We start from the raw sequence: 19,570 nt of genomic DNA, 5'->3' as shown, positions 1-19,570 counted from the left end.
CCTATCGGGAACTTTTTTATCTTTCATATTGTTCTCGTTTGCCTAGTATTTGTTGTATGTCACGTGACTACTGTATGTTTCTTTCATGTATCTTTTCTATGATTAGTGTTGTGCAAAAGTTTCATAATTTTTGTTTTGATAAATATTGACCGTATTATTTGGATATATATTTTTCATCTTTCAAATCCTTCTCTTTTGCCTAGTATTTTATTGTTGGAACTTGTGCTCAAACCATCATATTATTTTGAAATACTGGCCATAGGCATGACAGATTGATGTTATTGTCTCTGTTAATCCATCCCGCTTGCGCTTGGATGTCATTGTCTTGTTTTCTTTTTCCTAAATAGGGTTATTAAGGTTAATTTTTAATGTTATATCAAATCCTCTTCTTTGCTGTCACGCCCAAGACTTGTGTTTGGGGGGAAACGATGACACCGACTTCAAGTTTCGCGGTTGGAAACAGTTAAAGAAGATACCATCTTCAATTTTGGTCAGATTGTGAATTTTGGACTTAAAGTTGATAAAAATCAATTGATGATCAAACCTTAGCGAAACTCTTCTGAAGTTGCTTAATTGAATTTTGGTGGGTCCTATATGCCAAGTGTTTACATGCAAGAACTTTTAACCTCCAGTGGTGCTTTTAATAAAATTAGTCTTGCTTGTTATTTGATACTAGTTTTTTTTTACCACATACTAAAGCTATTTATTAAAAAAACTTTCCTTCTCAAATCCCAACAGGTAAAAAAATATCTCATCATTTTCTCCAGAATATTTATAATCTCTCCTCCCTTTCTTGGATCCACATTCATCACTTTCTCCAAAATTTTCATAATCTCTCGCCCCTTTCTTCTTCCTGGATCTACATTTGGATTTGCAGCCTTTTTGTTTTTCTTCTTCACCTAGTGTATGACAAAAGTATACGCATAAATAAAATGCAAATCTAATAACTCTCTTGTTGGGCCAAAATTGTGTTAAAAAAATGATTTTCTACATTAATTGAGGCCCATTCAATTTTTAAAAGTCACCCATTATTATTATTGAGCTTAAAATCTTGGTTCCATGCCTTCACTATCTGCATGTCACGGGTGAGAAGTGAAAACCAGTCTTCCATCACCATTCACCAAAAAAGGCTCTCAAGTTTCTCTCTTCCAGCTTCTTTCTTTCCAACAACAACGTACCCACAAAAAAGTTCTCCAATATGTCTGACAGTTAACAAACAAGGTGTGTATCACGGTGCGCTACAGGTTCACCGCATATCATATCGTGTGGCCACATCCTTTTTCTTCATTCTTATTTTTGTTTGCACCAAATTCAAACATATAACTATCCAATGCATCAATAATGGAGTTCAATAAAGTCACCTTACCATATTAATGTCTCTTCAAACCTTCAAATTATTGACAAAATATCTAATCTTGAATATTAAAAAATAAATCATATTAATTACAAAAATTATTTAATATAGTTTAATTTAATTTTTAAAAATAAATTATATATAACAGATTCATCCTTGCCATGTTACCTAGAACATGATACCACAAGTGGATGTTTGTTTTGCAACGCGAGAAATGTGGAATGGGCATGAAGCATGATTTTCATTGCCAAGCATGATACATTGCATCACAGAAGTGTTATTCACCAAATAAAAACAAAAGTGACACCAAATTACAAAAGTATCACTGTCAAAGTACAGAGGTTAGACCTTAAGGTGTACAAAGGTCTGACCTCAAGGGTCGGTTTAATTGAATTTTGTACTATGGTTCTCAAACTTCCGTGATCTATTTAAACGAATACAGACTGCATATGGAGATCGTTGATGAATGAAACTCTCAGAAAAATTTAATTGGTCAATAAAACATTTTTGGGCTTGTAAAAATTTAAAATATATAAGTCGTGGTAGCAGAGCATGTTTCTTTTTGGGTAAACAAAGTAGTTGCGTAGCCGATCCAAACATCAGTTTGACTATCATGCTAAAAAAACATAATTGTTTGGGAAAATTCACGTTGAGCCATGGTTAACGTGATTTTCCCCTAAAACTCTACTCGTTTGACTATAAGAATATTTTGGGCTGCTTTTCTTTGTATAATTATTATTATTATAGCACAAATTAAGGCTGCATTTGGTTATGCATTAAAAATTATACTCGTGTATAATGGGAAAAAAGTGCTTTTTTTATTTTTCATTAAATAAAAGCTAAATGTTGAACGGACTTTATTATTTTAATGAAAAATCTAACTCCTTATAAGCTCAAACTATGGCATGCATGATCTTAAAATCTCAATCTAAATTAATACTAAACTCTATTTAGTGTGTGTTTGGAAATAAATGAGGAAACCATGTTATCATTTTCTCTCCATGTTTGTCAAAAGCAATAAAATATTGTTTTTTTGTGCCATTTAAATCACTTGACATAATTTTATCGAAAGATACATGTAATACATGTAATGGACGAGTATCTAAACTAGGGATGACAATGCCCCTTGGGGCGGGCAATAGTAAACATATTCCTGCTTCATGAGATGAAAATTAGTCTCATACCCATCTCATATCCATGCGGATATCTATTAAGCGGGTATTCATGAATTTTTTGAATACTCACGGATATCCATGGATATTTATAAATTTTTTAAGAAATTAAAAAAAATTATATTAGAAATCATTTTAAGTTTATATTTAATGTCATTGAAATATTATAAATAAAAATTTAATGTTAATTTTAAACTTGTATTTAATGTTATTTTTGTTGAAATAATAATAAAAGGAGTTAATCATCTATACATAGCCAGTGTAAAATTTTTTTTCACACTAGCAACTAATTAGATCTTTTAATTGTGTCATGTCACTGTAAACACATTTACTTTTAACAGTGACATGACACAATTAAAAGATCTAATTGGTTGCCAGTGTAAAAAAACTTTACATTGGCAGTGTATAGGTGATTAACTCTAATAAAAATGCAAGATAATCAATAATTTAAAATACATCAATCTCACAAGTGAAAGTATCATATTAGAAAGCTACAATAATTCAATCTCATAATTCCAAACGAAAGTAAACAACTTAAAATACATAAATCTTATTGTGATGACTAACGTGTGGGTTGTGCGGCTATGGAAAGAAAATAAGATGAGAGAATGTAGTTTTAGGATTATGTAGTATAAGGATAATTAGGATATTTAAAAAATATTATTAAACGGGTACCCATAGGTATAAATATCATCATACCCGATCCCGCCCAATTTATAAACGGGTAAAAATCATCGGTCCTCATTATCTGTGGGTACCCAATTAATCTATCCATTTATTATTTATAACGAATTTTACTCACAAATATCCGTCCCTAATCTAAACATAAAATTAAATTAAAAAGAGAAGAAAAATATTGTTAATATATTATAAATTGATATTTTTACCTAATCGGCATCCATGGCTTAAATCCCTCTCATATACACATTTTATTATTTTTTGTTAGTTAAAATTAAAATAAGGATTAGATAATAATAATTTTATATGTTTTAACATTCAACAATATATTTTTTAAAATATATGTGTAAGTATTAAAAATATAATTACAAATAATTTTAGTCTTCGGATTTTTTTACCGACTTTAATTTAATAATTTTATAAAATGACCCCTTTGTTATTTAGCTACGACGTGCAAATAAACACGTCAAAAGTTAGTATTTTTTGAAATGCTATAAGACGTGATATGTCTAGATGCATAATGCAACACATATTTAGGAAGTGTGTGGAATTTTTTCAAAATTCATAAATACCAATAATTTATCAGATAATTTTATTCCTAAATATTATTATTTTTATTCAATTTCTGTTTTCTCTTTACTCACTCTTTTATTACATTTTTCTCTTTTTTCTTTTATTCTTTTCCCCATCCCAACAGGCAACAGTGCATATATAAAGACAAGAAAACATAATAGGCTATTATGAGCTTGTATTATGTATGTGGGGGCCTTCATTGTTCTCTCTTTATTTATTTTTTTGGACGATAAGTAATTATTAATTATTACATGATTAATTATAATATCCGAATCATACAGTAGAATCTTTTTATTTCCGTTCCATGATTTCCATCACCAGCACCAGATCCGCAGCACACTTGTTTATTTATTCTTAAATAAACTATACTTTTCTTTTCACCATCTTGATTTCCATCTTGTTTATTTTTAAAAGTATATTTTAAAAAATATATCCTCTTTTAAAGGAATGTATCATGTTTTTTTTTTATATAGCAGGAATATATATTTTTGTTTCTTTAGAGAAAAATATATTATTTTTGTTATAAAAAAATATATATTTGTCGAACCACTGGAATAACTTACTGATAATGAATATGTAAAGGTCTAAGTTTCGCTTTGTTGTTGTCATTTTTACTTACTATTTTGTATGGTAATTTTTTTCTATCATTTTTAATCTGTATTTCCAATTTTCTAACATTTTTTTATAAAATATTTTTAACTAAAATTGCATTTCTAAAGTATTTTGTCGATTTACTAGTAAAACTTAAGAACATGATTAATAATTTTGTATGAATGATATACCATTTTATTAAATGAAGTATCTTAAAACATATTTATTAAATTTAAACTTAGTTTTAATGTAATATAACTATATATAATCTTAATAAATTAATTAAGATGACAATTTGACAAAGTATTTTACCTTATTACAAATTATAATCGGTTTATTTGGTCATCAAGATAAAAGAGGGGAGACCATAAAAATAAGGAAAATAGAGCAAAGAAATGTATTTTTAAAACTCTTTTTTTCCTCTTCTTTCGTCACTTTTTTTTTTTTATATGAAAAGGGACAAGTATAAATATTAACAATTTTAATAAAAATATTAAAAATGTAAATAAAAAAAAAGTCAAACGACACGTGTACACTAGTCAGTGGCGAGGAAGATAAAAAAGTAAAAAAGGATAAGTAAAGCATTAGTATTTTAATTTGACTTTGAAAATGTTGATTCCAATAAACTTGGGTTGGGAAGTTAGAAATTGTCACTCTCGTCTTCGCTGTCAACCTCATCCTTTCCCTCTCTACACACAACACAATGTCCCTTCCTCTCCTCCAAGGGTCATATACCAATATATTTAATTACATCACAAATCACATGAAACAACCAAAACTATAACAAATGATTATAATTTATACCAATAATATATATATAAAGAAAAAACATTTATCTCCAATTGTTTTGGGTCTTAAACTATTTTATTTTTGAATTAATTATCCTTTCACTTTTATTTTCACATTATTTCTAATTATTTGTACACCCACCTATTATTTAGGGAACTTCCATTTTCTCTTATTATTTTTATTTAAATTAAATTAAATACAAGATAAAGAGTCTTTTCTCCACGGATTAAAAAATTATATAAATACATAATACCCTTTATTAGTCAAAAAAAATAATTTTTCATGGTGGTGGTGGATGGCTCTTGATTAGAGTAGAATGCCGTGTGATCAGTAGGATTAACATAGTAATTAGGTAGGGAAAGATAGAGATAGTTAAAAATACGAGGACTTATGTTCAATTCTCATAATGATCATCTTTGTAATCTTTCCTATTTAAAAAAAAAAAAAAAGTGGAATGTCGTGTGGTGTTGTGAATCACCTCGTGTCTCCCACGTGCACTTGCGAGGCCGGGTTTCCTCATCCCACGTGATTCTAATACTTATTTAAGGATCCTCTCATTAAACTTAATTTCGTAATACTAATATATTAGTTGTGAATGTCATAACGTGCCCCATACGAATTTTTAATTCCAACACAAATGAAGATAATATTATTTAACTTAATCTCCGTAATCCTCGTTAATCCAGTCAATTCATGCCTTCCATTTTAGGACGCACCTCAAATGGTTTCTGACAATCACCAAATTGACAATTCATATATAATATATTTTTTTCTAATGCTAGCTAAGGATCTATCTACAATGCAAACTGAAGTTAACAGTAAACAAATGTTGTCTAGTGTTCCGTTGGTTACAGCACAATCATTTCTTCATTTTTTTTTATTACCAATAAAGTTTGGTATTTAAATTACTTAACATGTCTCTGTCATTAATGTAAAAAAACGAAGCAGTCTTATTATTTTATGCTTGACATATACCATCCATGCTTAGGCTTATATTGGGTTTTCATAGGTTAAATTTTAGAAAATTTTCAAATCGAATTTTTTTTTTTTTTTAAGTGTATCGATTAATCAACTTTTTTTTATAAAGTGAATTGATTTGATTTTTTTTATAAATATGATCATATTTTTAAAAATTACCATTATTCGTATATGGGGGAAGATATGTTTAAAATTATGGGTGAGTGTTGGGACAAATACGTGGAGGATGTTAATGAAAGAAAAATGTAGACATATATATCACATTCTAGGCAGTTGCCAAATTTGGTCCCACCATTTAAATAAGGAAACGAGATCCCTATTTGTAAAGTCACAAGATACAATTAATAAACTTTCCTCTCAGGTATCCTAATGCACCACCTTCCCAAATTAATATTCAACTATATTAGTACACCCCCAAAAACAAATCAGCAAATGTGGCACGTTATAAACAATGCGAGTTTGAATCTAAATATTTTCACACACAATTGTTGCCCTATTTGCGACTTTAAGGTAATATTTAAAGATATCCAGATCTATCTCATCGAATTTTATTGGAATGGTTATTGTTTTTGAAGGCCATGATTGACTTTACATGGCGATGGAGCTTATCCAAATGAGAATATGCCACTTCATTCTTTCTCCTTTTGTAGTGTTCGGTGATCCAACCAATATTTTATTTTTCTAGGTTTTTAATTGTTAGTATAGTAATAATGAAGCGTGGTGTTGAGTGGTGGGGATCGGAGAACATTCCTTTGAGAAACATATGGGGGAGGTGGATAGAGTGCTCAAAATGCTCATTTTAATTTTCATACTTTTTTTTTAAAATTTTAAAACATATATGCAGTAAAAAAGGAATTGTTTTTTGTGATTCATTTTAAGACAAATGATGATGGAATCTTTAATCTTTAATAATGGGGATAAGCTTGAATTGAATGAACCGCCGATTTTTTCCTACTCAACTATGTTGTTTTTATCCTTCTTTTTTGGCTTAATTGAAAATTCCCATAATTAATTGTTCATTTAATTGAATTATTATTTTAACTCATTTTCTCTCTCTCTTCGTTTATGTAACATTCCAGTTTCGATTTTTAATTGTACCAACAATGCCTGTGTTTTAACTTTTAATTACTTACTTTCAGGGTATCAATAAGAAAATCTTAATTTTATCGTATATATGATACGCGAAATCTTTTTTTTTTTTTTTTTTTATTTTAAAAATCTAAAGTTATGATGTTAGTTTTTTAGTTTAGTTTATTATTAATAAATAATAATTTTAGGAAACATTATTTTTCAAGAGTATTTTTTATTAAGATTTTTTTATCAAATTGTTTCCATAAGATTGGTGAGAATAGGGATGAATATACGGGTTAGTTGGATCCATTTAAAGTTCAATTTGCAAAGAATGTCTGCAGACTCAATAAAAAAATTAGAAAAGAAAAGTCCTTCCAAATTTATGATAAGAAAATATGAGAAAGAAATACATTAAAAAAATATTATATATAAATATAAACATCAAATATTCTAAAATAAAAATAAATTATGAAAGTTTTTAACATATAAATGTTTACACACTTAAACTAAGACATTAAAGCATTAATATATCAAATTTGCATATTTCATCTAAAATATATTAAGATAAAAAAGTATAATATTTTTTAAATTAAAAATATACTAATTTAATATTTATTACTTTTAGTTATTTATTAACATAATATTATAATCACTCGTATTTTTAAAACTAGCAAAATAATATTTTTTTAAAGTGGATCAACTCACAAAATTCATAATTTAAACTCATTTTTTTCTATAATTACATGAATTTTTAAAAAATAGGTTGATTAATCGTGTGGACCATGACTTTCATGGGTCAGCTTGTAAACTTGAACCCATATATATCCACTCTTAGGTGAGAATATGACATTTTTAAGTTGAAAAAAATGTTTTATTATGATAAAATATTATGTTACCTTAATTTACTTAGCTAATGCAGTAAAAAAATTATAATTACTAAGTATAATAGTATTCATAGTATTCTTAACAACATTTATGATTAACTAAATATATTTAATCATTATTAGGAGTCACGATTCTCTTAACTTAAAAATAATAATAATTTAGATTTCCAAAATTTAAGAAAATTTAATAATTAAATCATGAATCAAAACAAAAAAAAATATTAAATTTAACAAAATAATTTTTAAAAACAACACTATAAAAACAATAATATTAAAAAAAAATTACTATTCTTCATTTATCTAATTTTTTTAATCATTTATATATGACTATAATTAAAATTTATGCATCATAATTTGGAAAAAAAAATTCTTTATATATTATAAAACCATAATTTAAAAAACATTATATAAATATCAGCAACAACATAAAGCTTTTGAAGGAGAAAACAAGAAAAAATAAAGAGTAACGACCTTTGAAAGGAGAAAAAAAAATATAATCGAGTTTTTGATAGATTAGTGAAAATAAAATAAAATAAATACTTATGAGGGTAACAAGATTCAAACACGAATGTTCTTATATAAGTTTTTATACATGTAGAATAATAAATTACAAGTTTAAATATGTTTTTAATCTCTTAAATTTAGGATAAATTTTATTTTTGTTCCCTCAAATTTAAAATTATTTTTTTTAGTCTCCCAAGTCACTAATAACACATGTGAAAGTAACAAATTGTGATAGCTATACAATATGAAATGTTTTTACTAATAGATATACTAGTAAATAGATTTTGTGTGTCAAGATTCCCTAAAAAAATTAAATGTAAGGACTAAATCAATAATTTATTGAATTTACAGAGGCTTAAAAAAATCAATTTTAAATTTCTTTAATAAAATAAATAAATTTATCTTAAATTTGATAGACTATAAATGTATTAAAGATTAAACTATATTAGATAACTTATCAAAATTAACTTGAAAGATCTTTATAATTATCCATAAAATATTTCATAATAAACTATAATTAATTGTTCATTAACTTTTTTAAAATAAAACTGAATTTTATATTTTATTCTCTGAAGTTATTAGCATTAACCAAATCAAAATTCAACTATTTATCGATGAGTTTAAGGTAGTTGAATGAGTAAACTATGTGAATTATGATAAACTCTTTTTTTTATGTATTGAGTTGTATTGCAATAAATTATCAAAATTCAATGATTTATAACAATAAAAAAATATGATATATTGAAAATATAAAACAGTTTTATACGATAATTCAGTTATAATTTATCAATTTAATTTTATGATAATTATCTAAAACATTATCCAAATTATGAATTTTAATTATTGTTTGTGTAATTTACCTTAATAATAGATTAACATTAATTAGGGCAAGTATTGGAGGGACCTCCCACATCCTATTAAATAGTACTGTAGATAGTGAAGAAATGAGATTTGGCCCCGTGTGTGCTAAATAAAAAGCTTGAGAGCGTGTTTGTATATACGTATGAAATGTGAAAATTTACGTTTAACGTAATAGCTTCCACATTAAACGTGATTTTCTACGTTAAACGTGATTTTCCATGTTTCAAACGTATATACAAACACGTTATGAGTCAGCAATGTACTTGAAGTTCCACCATTCCGCCATCACGACCACATACAATACAACCTCAAACACGTGCATCAAACAAAACACAACAAAAGATGTTAAGGGCATATAGAGAATAGGAAAAGGTAAGACATTTTGTGTACATACTAAAAAAAAAAATTATCAAGATAAAAAGGGAGAGCGAAAGAGATATAGATATTAGTAGACTTAGAAAAGAAGTAGGAGTGATAGAAAGTGACCTCAATTATCATTAATTATTATTTTATAGTCTATAGTATTACAAAAATTACATTTATTTATCTTTATTTTCAAATTCTTCATATCCGTTTCCATAATCCATATTCCATGTATGTGTGTGTAGATTATAACAAACCCAGGTCCGCATACTCTATCCTTCACAATAAAAGCACCACTATGCGTCGTTTCATGTGAAAGACCCAAACGCATCGCACTTTATCATCGTTCGATGGTGATGGTTGTGATGGAGGCCAACGACAGCTGCGGCAGCGGAGTGCACCTCCTTACCACCACCACCTCGTCGTCGCCGCCGCAGAGCCGCCACCACCGCCAGAAGGTCGAAGTCTACAATGAGATTCTTCGCCGCCTGAAGGATTCCGGCGACCAAGAGGCTACGCAACCTGGCTTTCACGATCAGCTTTGGGCTCACTTCAATCGCCTTCCAACTCGGTCATCTCCTTCTCTCGTTTCTTTTTCTACACATTACTACGTTAATCTTCTAGCATTTATTGACACGTGTTTTCGCTTCGTCTTTTTATCGGAATCTTCTTTTATGTTTTTTTGTGAGCTTTTGGCGGTTGATTGATTTCGCTTGAATCCGTGTGCATGGAAGATATTCGAATTGAATGAATGTTTGTTGTGATTGTGTTTTGTTTGGTATCGTATGGTCGATTAGGTCTGCGATTTTGGGTTTTGGAGAGAGATTTGAGGATATTCTGTAATGCAGGTATGCGCTGGATGTGAATGTGGAAAGGGCAGCGGATGTTCTTATGCACAAGAGATTATTGCACTTGGCGCATGATCCTGCTAATAGGCCTTCAATTGAAGTTCGATTAGTTCAGGTGACCTAACACTTGTTCATATGATGAGCGCCACTCATGTATTCTTTATGCTGTTAACTCATCTCCTTGCAATCGCAGTTTTCACTTTTTAGTGCTCTCACGTGGTGCGGAATTGTTGTTTTTCTATGCTTTGTTGACTTTTCAATTGTCATCTCTGCAAGTGGGTCATTTCATTCCTGGCGGAGGATAACTATATAAAATGTAGCTGTTGCAATCAGGCACTGCATGTTTATATATATGTGCTTTAACGAACAGAATACGTTATTAAAATCAAGCCTTGGAAGTTTACAGTTTTTGTTGGACAGTGGACACCCTGCATGTGAACAATTTTTTAATTTGTAAAATGTTTTGATCCGTTAAAATAGTCTTTTATCTGTCTGGACTCTGGAGGGAGCCGTTTTGGTCACATGCAGCTGTAAGACAAATACATGCACAGTCATCGAAGCAATATAGTTAATACAATTCATTATCTTGCTGAACTGCAATCAGGCAATCTTTTTACGATGTTACACAGATTTTATTGACAGCATAGGTTCGCTGTAGTGGAGTATGGTTTGCTCTCTCTGTAATTCTTGAGAACCACCACTGAATTTTTCCCGGACTAATTTAAATTTATCTAAGATTAGGAAAAGAAAATTTGTTTAACTACATCCAATTGTGTTTCTGCTTTATATATGGTCTAAAGCTAACATGATTCCCGGTACTGGTGAGAAGGGGAAAGTTGAAAAAAAAAAGAGAAACTCAAAAAGATGTGATGGTTTCATATGTTAGGAAATTAAACTGCGAAATGCTTGTTTGTACCTAAAATAGCATCTGCTTCCAATATAAGCATATGCATCATGGTTCCTTTTGTGTGATCTATGATGGTGTACTCTAAACTCAGCATTGGTTGATTTTTCTCATTACATCATTGATTAAAGAAATAAAATACTTTGTCAATTTCAACATGTTTGTCTTCATATAGCATTGAGGATGGTTCATTTGAGCCACTCTTTGTATACTAGCATGAGCAGATTTGTGAAGTCTATTTAGTTAATGTGTTATTAGTGTCTGGGAATATTTTCCGTCAGAAAATTAACCTGCATAGCATTTGTTTGGTTAAATTGTCCCTTATTATTATCAAAATATGTTTTTCATACTTATGAATTTGTAATGATTGTGTTTTTTCCTTCCATATTCAAGTTCTAGTTTCAATTCTCATATTTTGAGTGGGGTATGTTTCATTATTCTTTACCTCATTCCATGTCGGTAATATCATTTTGGCATTGGAATCTTCTTGCAGGTTCATCCCATATCTGATGGAAACGCAACAGACTCTCTTGAAACAGATGATCCTCGGACAGAGTCTGGTCAAAGTTCTTCAAAGTACTCAAGCAGACAGAGGTACTATTTTCTTGCTTGTTATATCGATTTCATAATTTTTTGTTAAACTTTTCGGGTGCTATTTCCACAAAGCTCAAGCAATGGCTCTGTATAAAGCACTACTGGTTATTCTACTTAATGAGGGTTGATCATGGTATTCTTCTAATTTTTCTTGCTTTTTTTTTAACGTTTTAGTATACATCCACCTCCTGCTTTTGGCTCTTCTCCTAATCTTGAAGCACTGGCTCTTGAAGCAAATGATTCTGAAGACATAGAGGAGGAACATTCTGTACATGCCAATGTTCAATATTCACGGTGAAACTTCTGTTCCAAGCTATTTTTAGAACCAGGCTTGGAAAATTTCTTTGAATGATAACCTGGAATCTAAATGACTTATTTCTTGCTTTTTATATGGGGTTGGATCTTAAGATGCAACTCAGCTGGTCTTTAATGCTTGTAGCTTCCATGTATTTGCTCTTTAATCATGTTACAAACACTTTGACATTCTTGAGGTTGAGATGATGATGATTATTATGCCAGTATGGTCTTAACTTTTGCATATTTCCCTTGATGATTAATGTATAATACAAATTGAAGAACTTATCTAGGTATATCCATCTAAACTTGTAAATGATGTTGGGATCTTTGGTAACACTTATATGGTTTATGAAGTTTCTAGTCAAATGTTTTAATTTATTTTTGGTGTTTATTTTAAAATTTTAAGCATCTATGTCACTGAAAATTATGTAGGCCCATGCATGAAATCACCATCTCAACAGATGACAAGCCAAAGCTTCTTTGTCAGGTATTTGATATCTTTCTTAATTAGATTATATAGAGAGAATATATTTGAATATTGTGGGTTGTATGTCCACACTGCACATGCTTCTTATTTATAATCACGTATTAGGGTGCAACAAGATCAATCATACATAAGAGTAACTTAAATCCTTAATTTGTAGCAACTACGTCCCAATTTCTAGTAGTATTTGAGAGGCCCCAAATCTTTCATCTGAAACCAGCTGAAGAGGTGGAAATTGGAATATCCAATGATGATAAGGTAAATGCATCAAACAGAAGGAGAATAAATGGAGAAAACAAAGTTATCTGCCTCATACTGAGTCATGTTAAAATATATTAAGTTAGAGCTAAAATAGTCAAACCAAGTATGGGGAAACTACTTCAAACCACAGAGAGAACGACAAAGCCAACAAATAAGGCGAGAGTCACTCGAATCAGTAAAACATGGAGGCTGATCCATATACACGTTGATTTGGTGCTAGCATGTGAGATGCATGTGACAAAGAGAAGCAATGCATGAGGGTGCATGTGGTGGCAGTTTAAGACAGGGCTGTCAATGTGTTGGTCATTGGAGGATGCCGACTAAGGTCGTATAGGTACATGGGAAAAAGAGTTGCAGTGACTTAGGTCGTATGGGCACATTGGAAAAAAGAGTTGCGATGGCTGGGAAAAAGGGATATGTAGTGGTTGCCAGTACTGTCCACTCATGAATGAGAACCGCTTGCGGCAGAGAGGAGTTGAAAAACAAAAAACCCTAAATTACTGATACATATAGAGAAATATATTTGAATGTTGTGTGTTGCATATCCACACATGCTTATTTGTAATCACATATTAGGGTACAACAGAATCAATCATAAATGAAACATTTGACTTGGCTGGAACTGGCATCTCAACTATTTAGACACAATCAATCACCCTACTTGGACTAACTTTGAACCCCACATGATAAATGAAACATCTGAAAGGTCTGTTTCCTTCTGCAGTTAACTGCTTTGCTTGCTGAGATTGGGCTGAACATCCAAGAAGCACATGCCTTTTCCACAATTGATGGTTTCTCATTAGATGTGTTTGTTGTTGAAGGATGGCCCTATGAGGTATGTTGATAATCATTTGAGATGGATACATAATTTTAAGAAAATGAGATATTTCTTTCAAAGTTTGATGTCATTGAATTCTGTATTAATTTTCAAAAACATACTTGTAGAGTTCACATGTTCACATTCATCTGAACCATGTTCTTGCAAAAAAGTATTTGAGTTCACAAGCAATGTTTTTCAACCATAAAGGCCAAAGCTGATTCTTTCATATATTTGGAATGCTTTATTTTGTACTTCTCTGTTCTCTTGTATTCTGGGATACATTGTTGTCTTACTTTTTTCCATCACTTCTATTCTCTTTATTAATGTTTAATATTATTAAAGTTTCAGCTCATCCTCTATTTCTTGACTATTTGGTATTTAAACAGGAAACAGAAAAGCTTAAAGCAGCTTTGGAAAGAGAAGTCTTGAAGATTGAGGTAAATTGTTTTTCTAGATGACGGTTAAGAGTCATTTTGACTAATGTTCAGTAAATGAACTCTCATTTGAACACTTCATTCAGAGACAGGTGAGATCCAGTCCGCAATCAGTATCTTCTGTTGATGAGCCTGATCAAACAAAGATGAAAAGCAAACTGGATCATTTGACAATACCAAATGATGGGACAGATGTTTGGGAAATAGATCCTAAACATTTGAAATATGGAACTCAAATTGCATCTGGGTCATATGGCGAACTGTGAGTACCTAACTATCGAGAAATATGCAATCCTTTTGTTTTTCCTTGATGTTCTCACTAGGTGTAGATATCATTTCAATTTTAAATTAACTGGTTATTTTTAATTATATCAGATTTAAAGGTGTATATTGTAGCCAGGAAGTGGCCATTAAAGTTCTCAAGGCCGAGCATGTAAATTCAGAATTGCAGAGAGAGTTTGCTCAGGAAGTCTATATCATGAGGTTTGTTGTATTATATTTGCACATTGTAAGCATCTGAAGTTTATCTACCTGTTTATTGAGATAGTGATTTTGCATGTCAGAACTTAATTTTGAAAACTGTGTCTTAACTGTTGACCATGTCAAAAGTCTGCTCATTAAGATGGCATAACTTTTTTATAGTAGGACCGAGGCGAATGAGCAACTAGAACATACAATTTTTGTAGCGATTGCATATTTATTAGTTATCATATCTACACATATAGATACTCATAAAACAAATCAAATACCCCAAATTAAAGAAATTCATAATAATTAATTGAAGAATTTAACAAATTTGACAAAAATTAGCAGAATGTGAACTGGGAAGTCTAAAGAAAGAAAAAAGAATAGAACACATGAAAAAACAAACTTATAAAGTTTGAAGAATCAAATGTCAAAACAAAGGTAATTTTTTGTGGAATATTTTACCCTCAAAACTCCAAACAACAGTGTTCCAGGGGGTAAAAGTTTGTTTTTGAAGGCAATATCATGGTAGCGTTGCTAAAGGGCATGAAAAGCAGGCACTAAAAACTGTTCCACTAATTGAATCCCATAATGGTCCAGGGCTGTTCTTTTACGCTATAGTGTACTATTAACTATGAGTGAGTACATTAAACAATTGCACATACTATATAATTCTGTTGTCCTTCATATAATATCTCAAGCAATGTTTTGTGCTTCTTTAGAGTGTGCTCATATTTTTGCCATTGTAGATTGTCATTCAACATCTCCTATCGATAGATGTGAAGTTGAGTTTCATAGCAGTTATCACAATTTATTATTTATCAACTTAGAAAGCCAAATTTCTTCCAAATTTAGTATCAACTTCCTTTTTGGAATTTCTGCCTTTCATTTTTGACATTTATGTGTGAAAATTTGGACCTAAATTTTAGTGGGATTTTAAATTTTCTCCTCATAACATTTCTTAAAAGGTAGTTCAAATCAACGAAAAGAAGGGGGGATATTTTACTTAAATGAATGATGTTAAAAAGAGTTTAAGTATCTCTTCAATATGGAAGTTCTAGAAGTTGTAATTGTAGTTATTGCAATGGACATGTTGCCCACGAATTGCAAATGCACCTAATACTTGCATTCTGATCTAATTTGTGGGGCCATGAGTCATCATATGAGAAACTTTTAATGTACTTGGCTTATTGACTAATTTTTTCTTTTAGGACAGGAAAATATGCAAAACTCAAATCGGTTATAGTTTAATATTCTCACTTAAAAAAAAAAATAGTGTGTATACCCTATATTTTATTAACCTCACTGGTGGAACTTGCAGAAAGGTTCGACACAAGAATGTTGTACAATTCATAGGAGCATGTACCAAGCCCCCACGCTTATGCATAGTAACAGGTGAAATCCAATGAATTACTTTATGTTGTAGAATAATGGAATAGATGCGAGTTTAAAAGTGTAGTAATTGTCAACTGCCTTGTAATGGTTGTTTCCTTTTCAATTTTCAGAATTTATGTCTGGTGGAAGTGTGTATGACTACCTACATAAGCAGAAGGGCTTTTTTAAATTTCCTAACCTGCTCAAAGTAGCTATTGATATTTCTAAAGGAATGAATTACTTGCACCAGCATAACATAATTCATAGAGACTTGAAGGCTGCCAACCTTTTGATGGATGAAAATTGTGTACGATGCTTCCTTTATCTTTTCCCTTTTAAAAAGTTTATGATCAGGTGAAAGAAATGCTGCTTCTGCTCCCCCTCCCCCTGACATAATATACCACATGTATGGCTAAATACAGTGAATAATATAAACTGGGCATACATAACTGGAAGTTGTATATTTGTTCCATTGCAGACTGTAAAGGTTGCTGATTTTGGAGTTGCTAGAGTTAAAGCTCAATCTGGTGTTATGACAGCAGAAACTGGAACATATCGATGGATGGCTCCAGAGGTATGTAATCCTTTCATGTGACTGTTGTCGAGTTGTTCAAATAGTTTCCATGATATTGTTGGGCTTTTCAACACCTATTTCCATTTTACTTATTTTATTCCCCCATAGGAGTTTGTACATTTTTTAATTGGTTTTTTTTTTACTTTTTTCAACCTAAATAAATGTTTAGTGTTAATCTTTGATGATTTTAGTGAACTTGTCGATGACATTACTTGAATCACTTTGGAAAATGTCCAGTCATGAGGTCATATTGACACTGTAGCCAAGTCTATTGCATTCATCTCATCCTAGTGTTTAGGAAAAACTGATCTGAAGTGTTTTGCTTTGACTTTCTATGTTGTCTTTCCCACTTCACTTAATTATACACCAAATTTTATGAGATTCGATTGTATTGATGCATTTGTATGAGAAAGAATTAGTGCAGCGTTGTATTTCATGATAACAGACGAGATCAAGTTATTGGTAGAAAATGTTCAAAATGTTACCATTAGTTCTTTAAATATCTACGGAAATGTAGTGAGTTAACCCAAATGTTCATTTCTGTTTTCCTTTCCTTGCTTAAATATTTTATGGTGGCTAATAAGATAGATGGGAGATATAACTCATCTTGTCATCTTTTCTTACCATGATTCCTTTGCATTGAAGGTTATAGAACACAAACCGTATGATCACAAGGCTGATGTATTTAGTTTTGGAATTGTTTTATGGGAGTTGCTCACTGGAAAGGTATTTCTCATTTGTAACACCATATAACTCTTACAGTATTAATTTTCCTTATGTGAATTATTGTGTTTGTCTTGCCAGCTTCCATACGAATATTTAACCCCTCTTCAGGCAGCTATAGGGGTGGTTCAAAAGGTAAATTTTGCTTCTGAAATTTTTGAGGAAAGTGGTTTATATGATTAAATGAAAATGTGTATTGTATAGATAGTGATTGTTTTACTTTAAATGGATCTCAGGGTTTACGACCCACCATCCCCAAGAACACTCATCCAAAGTTTGTTGAGCTTCTTGAGAGGTCTTGGCAGCAAGATCCAACATTGAGACCCGATTTCTCCGAAATTATCGAGATCCTGCAGCAGTTAGCAAAGGAGGTATAACAAGGTTACTTTATGTGTATGTATGTGTTCCATTTTTTTCCTTTGAGTACTAAGGTTGCATTTATTTCATGTGATAAAGAAAATGGTCATTTTGAATCAGTGGAAGGTTGGGGTTTGATCATTTAGATTTCTGCCCCTAAGAGATAGATACCAGTCTTGAGGTTGTCCCTCAGTCTGAAACCCAGCATTCATTTTGGTTCCTATGTTAATTAATATCAATTAAACTAATGGAAATGCATGTGGCATGGAAACAATGTTGCTCCATGTTTTACGTCAGAAAATTGTTTGGCTCTTCATTTTCCTCTTCACCGTCTTATTGGTGTTTTGATAGTGGGAATAATCACCAGAAGAGGGTGGTAATGATGGATTAGTGGTGGAAACAGGAGAGTGAAGGAGGGTTAGAATTGAGGAGGACAAAGGGAAATGTGATGGATTGGATCAAGAGCAAGATAAAGGAGGGATCCAAGAGTGAGTGGGTTGAAGAAACAGAGAAAGAGGTTCTAGAGCAAAGGTGTGGTGGAAGGTAAAAGTTTTGTGAGGAGCTTCTCAGGAAGAGTAAGATGAAAGATAGAAGAAAAGGATCCCTTGTTTGCGGTCAGGAATTGTGCTCTAGTAGAAAAATGTGAATGCTTATGTAACACAAACACCTCTCGTGTTTGAAATGTTGCAGTGTCAAACAGTTTCTGACATCGACAATACTAACGCCTATATGACACATGTTCAACACTAATAAATGTCTAATTGAAAATTATGATTTGCTGTTTTGGACACTGTAAAGAAAGTCATTGGAGGCACCCCTAAGCAGAGTAGATAAGCATGGTTTTAGTTCTGTGAAAAGGAGGAAAGAGAGAATAAGGACATTGGAGGAAGTTGTTGAGAGAGATCTCATGGTAAATAATATCTTTGAAGATTTGGTCTTTTTGGCCTGGCCGAATGACATGACGTGATTCATGTAACCGGCCTCGCCTTATATGGATAGATAAATACTAATATTATTTTAGTAACATTTTTTAACTTGTCAGCTTAAAATTGAATATAAAATGTCAAAAATTAATGTTTCTTTATTTTTTGTAAGCGTCATTATCGTAGAAAATGCAAAACTTAGTAAGTTGGTTTAAGAAGGTGAATATATCTTAATAAGATATAATTTCATCTTGTTTTGGAATTTTTGTTAGACTGACATGCTTTTTTGAGGCTCATTATCATAGGGGAAAAGGTGAATATAAAAATATTGATTATCAATTTGGATCTTTGGTTGTGCTATTCATATTTCATTTCATTTGAGTCTATCTATAAGAGAGCATATTGAATTTGTTCATAACATGGATAAAACTTTGCATGTGGAACAGGTCGGAGATGGAGAGGAGAGGCACAAGGATAAATCTGGAGGACTTCTGTCTGTCCTCAGACGAGGTCATCACTAAAATGTTCTTTCAATAGATGATGTCCATAACATGGTCGTAGGTAGGATCAATCACAGGGCCATTCCCCATTTGTTTCTACATTTTCATGTACAGTTTTTTCTTCACGTTATCTGATTGCTTTTATGGTAGATTTCTAGCTATATAAGCATTTTGAAAATATGATTAATTATCCA

General features: G+C 31.0%; 1 protein-coding gene across 3 annotated transcripts; it reads left to right on the top strand.

The window, feature by feature from the left end:
* The first annotated feature begins 9,954 nt into the window (after positions 1–9,954).
* On the top strand, positions 9,955–19,570 carry LOC109798045 (serine/threonine-protein kinase STY46). 3 transcript variants are annotated; one of them, XM_029270766.2, is made up of 16 exons: positions 9,955–10,389; positions 10,667–10,781; positions 12,064–12,164; positions 12,339–12,458; positions 12,894–12,948; positions 13,931–14,041; positions 14,413–14,463; positions 14,547–14,722; positions 14,836–14,943; positions 16,247–16,320; positions 16,431–16,606; positions 16,778–16,873; positions 17,519–17,599; positions 17,678–17,731; positions 17,833–17,989; positions 19,323–19,570. In XM_029270766.2, the coding sequence occupies exons 1-15, from the start codon at positions 10,169–10,171 to the stop codon at positions 17,971–17,973; spliced, it is 1,680 nt and encodes a 559-aa protein (XP_029126599.1). In that variant the 5' UTR covers positions 9,955–10,168; the 3' UTR covers positions 17,974–17,989; positions 19,323–19,570. The 3 variants fall into 3 exon arrangements, with proteins under 3 accessions (XP_029126599.1, XP_082916460.1, XP_020213833.1); XM_083060334.1 differs by having other exon boundaries at positions 17,833–17,993; XM_020358244.3 differs by having other exon boundaries at positions 9,967–10,389; positions 17,833–17,967.

This window comes from Cajanus cajan, chromosome 7, assembly GCF_000230855.2.
Source record: "Cajanus cajan strain Asha chromosome 7, NIPB_CcT2T_4, whole genome shotgun sequence".
Taxonomy (NCBI): domain Eukaryota; kingdom Viridiplantae; phylum Streptophyta; class Magnoliopsida; order Fabales; family Fabaceae; genus Cajanus; species Cajanus cajan.
The sequence above is the reverse complement of the archived record's forward strand: the minus strand, read 5'-3'. Positions and strand labels throughout refer to the sequence as shown.

What these genes read in the sequence shown, in the direction of transcription:
- LOC109798045 (XM_020358244.3), top strand. Translation starts at nt 10,169, where the DNA reads ATGGTGATGGTTGTGATGGAGGCCAACGACAGCTGCGGCAGCGGAGTG. An exon ending in AGCCAAAGCTTCTTTGTCAG is followed by an intron (nt 12,949 to 13,930) that starts GTATTTGATATC and finishes TTCCTTCTGCAG; the next exon opens with TTAACTGCTTTGCTTGCTGA. An exon ending in TTTTGATGGATGAAAATTGT is followed by an intron (nt 16,607 to 16,777) that starts GTACGATGCTTC and finishes GTTCCATTGCAG; the next exon opens with ACTGTAAAGGTTGCTGATTT.